Source organism: Cyprinodon variegatus, unplaced genomic scaffold (assembly GCF_000732505.1).
Source record: "Cyprinodon variegatus isolate N-32 unplaced genomic scaffold, C_variegatus-1.0 Scaffold162, whole genome shotgun sequence".
Classification (NCBI taxonomy): Eukaryota; Metazoa; Chordata; class Actinopteri; order Cyprinodontiformes; family Cyprinodontidae; genus Cyprinodon; species Cyprinodon variegatus.
This window is the reverse complement of record NW_015150615.1, coordinates 1,265,161-1,268,481: the sequence shown is the minus strand read 5'-3', so window position 1 is coordinate 1,268,481 and position 3,321 is coordinate 1,265,161. Positions and strand designations below refer to the sequence as shown.

At 41.0% G+C, this 3,321-nt stretch overlaps 1 protein-coding gene across 1 annotated transcript in view; it reads left to right on the top strand.

Annotated features, from left to right (window-relative positions):
- Positions 1-2,789, top strand: part of LOC107086797 (G1/S-specific cyclin-E1-like) — a 22,868-nt gene extending 20,079 nt beyond the window's left edge. The window contains exons 9-10 of the mRNA XM_015377992.1: positions 837-1,012; positions 1,575-2,789. Coding sequence (XP_015233478.1) covers positions 837-1,012; positions 1,575-1,760 — 362 coding nt within the window. The 3' untranslated portion in view covers positions 1,761-2,789. The remainder of the gene's footprint in view (positions 1-836; positions 1,013-1,574) is intronic.
- Positions 2,790-3,321: the final 532 nt, after the last annotated feature.

Here is a 3,321-nt window from a genome sequence, read left to right as displayed (position 1 = left end):
GAGATACAGGGAGCCAGTGTAAGGACTTTAGAACTGGGGTGATGTGCTCTACTTTCCTAGTCTTAGTGAGGACATGGGCAGCAGCGTTCTGGATCAGCTGCAGCTGTCTGATCTATTTTTTAGGCAGACCTGTGAAAATGCCGTTGCAGTAATCAATTTGACTAAAAATAAACGCATGGATCGGTTTTCCAGATGAAATTATATAAAATATAATCTTTCTATGGTGGACGTTTCTGTTGGGAGGAGTTGACTGAGTCATGAGGAACCAAGCAGGAAGTGACATCCATCAGAGCAGAGCTTTCTAACCCTGAAATCCCATCTCCTCCGTCACCAGCGTTCCTTGGTGCGATTTATATTATTAGGATTTGGGGAATAAATGGAAGAAAGTTCTGATCCCTGCATCAGAGCGCTGCCTGTTGGACGGTTTTTCATGCTTGCAACAAAACTAGCAGCAGCAGTGTAGATGCAATCTGCTTCTTAAATCTATCTTTGCTCTCTAATTTATCCAGAAGTTCTGCAATCAAACTTTTTCTCTCCCTCCCAACTTGGTGGTCAGCTGCATATTTAGCTCGCCTTCCCTGGAAATGCCGTTCCAAATATTTATTATTTGTCAACCTCTCATTAAATGCAGACAATCCTTCCACATTGATAATGAAATCTCCCACCCGTTGAAGTGACGGCCAAATATAAACTGAACTAAAGGAGCTCCGTTCAAACAGCCGTCTCACTTCAAGCGTAAGCGACGTACTTCCTGTCTCTGTTTTAAGCCGCTGCTCGGTCGGCAGGAGGACGTCTGCAGTTGGGCTCGTTCTGTTCTGCCTCGCTGATCTAATTTGTTCGTTTCCTCCCTGCAGCTCTGAAGAGGGTGGAGGTGGAGGAGTGCGTGAGGTGGATGGTGCCGTTCGCCATGGCGCTGCGAGAGGCCGGCGGATCGCAAATGAAGATCTTTGCAGGAATCCCAGCGGACGACATGCACAACATCCAGCGCCACGCATCCTACCTCACATGGCTGGTAAATTTGACTGAAAACATGTTTGACAGACGCTGGAAATGCTGCATAGTTCTATGTTCAGAGGTCCCAGCTGGAGGGTTTAAATCCAGATGGATTTAATTCAAAATGTCTTAATTATTATTATTTTTTTTTACTTATACAGCTAAACATTCAGTTGCAAAGAATTTATTGCCATTAATAACTGGTGTTGCTTAGCAAGTAATGCTAATAATTATTACCGTAGCTTATTAGCTGTCCTCTTATTAAAGGAAAGGTCCGGTCAGCAAGGAATAACTAATGGATCAGTATTTATACCTAAAACTAATGCGTTCGCTGTGATTTAATGAATTTAGCGTTTGTAAAAAAAACAAAAACAATAATTTGTCGCAATCACGGAGTCTGGAGGCGGCCATTTTTGCCCAAATATAGTAACGCCTCACTCCTGACATCTTCCAGCAGTGGCGTCATGGTGCGGTAAGCCTAGCGCCGTTCGCAGATTGTCAATCTTAAAATATAAACACAGATATTTTGATAGAAATCTACCTCTGTAGATTCTGACCCGTGTTGTTATCCTGTTGTGCAGGACAGGGCCTACTCCTACAAGGACGCGGATCTGAAACAGCACAGCGGCTGCCCCGTCCCCTCCGGCGTCCTGACTCCACCTCTGAGCAGTGAAAAAACAGAAGAGCTGAACGGAGCCGAAGCTGCAGGGCCAAAAATCAAACCAAGGATGTGCACGCCTCCCCCTGAGCCCCACCTCCGCCAGTAGAAAAAGACAGATTTCTACTCTTATTAAGCTGAAACTGAAAGAAGGTGAGGCGGAAAAACGTTTACTGGTTGGTTTGATATGGAAGGAAGTCGGTGCGTCTGGAGAAATGACATCGAAGGCGACGCGGCCTTCCTGTCCCTGCAGACACGTCGTCCTCTCAGCGAATCGAGGTTTCACAGGTTCTTTACTTGATGGCGTGCATGTGTTTGACAGTGGTTGGCGTGTGTGGTAATTTTATTTTTATCGTTTTTCATCTTACTTGCCCATTTAACTATTTCTAGGGCCATGTTTGGTCCTATGTGCTGCTACGAAGTGGGCTTTGCATGATGGGGAATGTTTTGTGCAAGATTAAAATGATTTTTTTTATTTTCTCTTTGGCTGAATTGTGGCCATAATTAGTTTTATTTTTCTTTGGGATCCGTAGCTTGGCTACCTCAAAGAACAGCAGAACTAGCCAGGCTTTAAAAGCTGCAACATAGATTATCTTTCATTTTCTTTTTCTTATTTTTTTATTTCAAACCTGTAGTTTTTTTTTTTTTTGCCTCATTTTAAATGTCAGATTTTTATTTTCTTTTATAAATTTATATATAAAATTGCTGCTACACCTTTTTACATTAAAGTTTCTGTAGATTTCTGTGATCTTCATGCATTATCCTGTTATTTTATCAAGTTCTGAAGGTTTTTTTTGTGTTTTACGGTGTCCAGAGGTGGAGAATCACAGGCAGGTTTGTTTCCACCAGGTATCAGTGTCAGGCTTTTTAACCAAACCCTCCTTTCTGATGCATTGATCACTGCTGCATTTATTTTATTTTTTTAATTAGCCTTTATAAGGATGTTCAAGTCAAATTTCTGTTTTATTTGTATTTCCAGAACCAGGTCTTTGACACCAATTAAAGATTTCCCAATAAATGTGTGATTTCATGCTTTTACATGATGAAATAACTTGAAGCTTTGTCTCCAATGGTCCAGAAACATTAAATACTTCATGGAAAATCAGCAGGATTCCTAAAAGCCTTTATTTCTGGCTCGCCTTGGAAAAAATTAAAAATAATAAATAAACTAAAAAAGTGCCAATGAGTTTTTTTTTTCTTTTTTTTTATGCGAATATTTATCTGTTAATTTAAAAAATTTAACGATGGAATAAGTTTGACATTTAGAATAAAAAATCATTTTAAGCGGATAATTAAGAATAGAAATCCTCATTTCATTGCCTGATAGATTTATCTGATCTAATCCAGGTCATCTTTAGTGTGTGATACTGCTGTTGTGCAGGAAAAACTAAGAATTACTTGTATTTTTCCTTTAGAGCAGGTAATTTGCCAATGAAAAAGTTTNAGCCTAGCGCCGTTCGCAGATTGTCAATCTTAAAATATAAACACAGATATTTTGATAGAAATCTACCTCTGTAGATTCTGACCCGTGTTGTTATCCTGTTGTGCAGGACAGGGCCTACTCCTACAAGGACGCGGATCTGAAACAGCACAGCGGCTGCCCCGTCCCCTCCGGCGTCCTGACTCCACCTCTGAGCAGTGAAAAAACAGAAGAGCTGAACGGAGCCGAA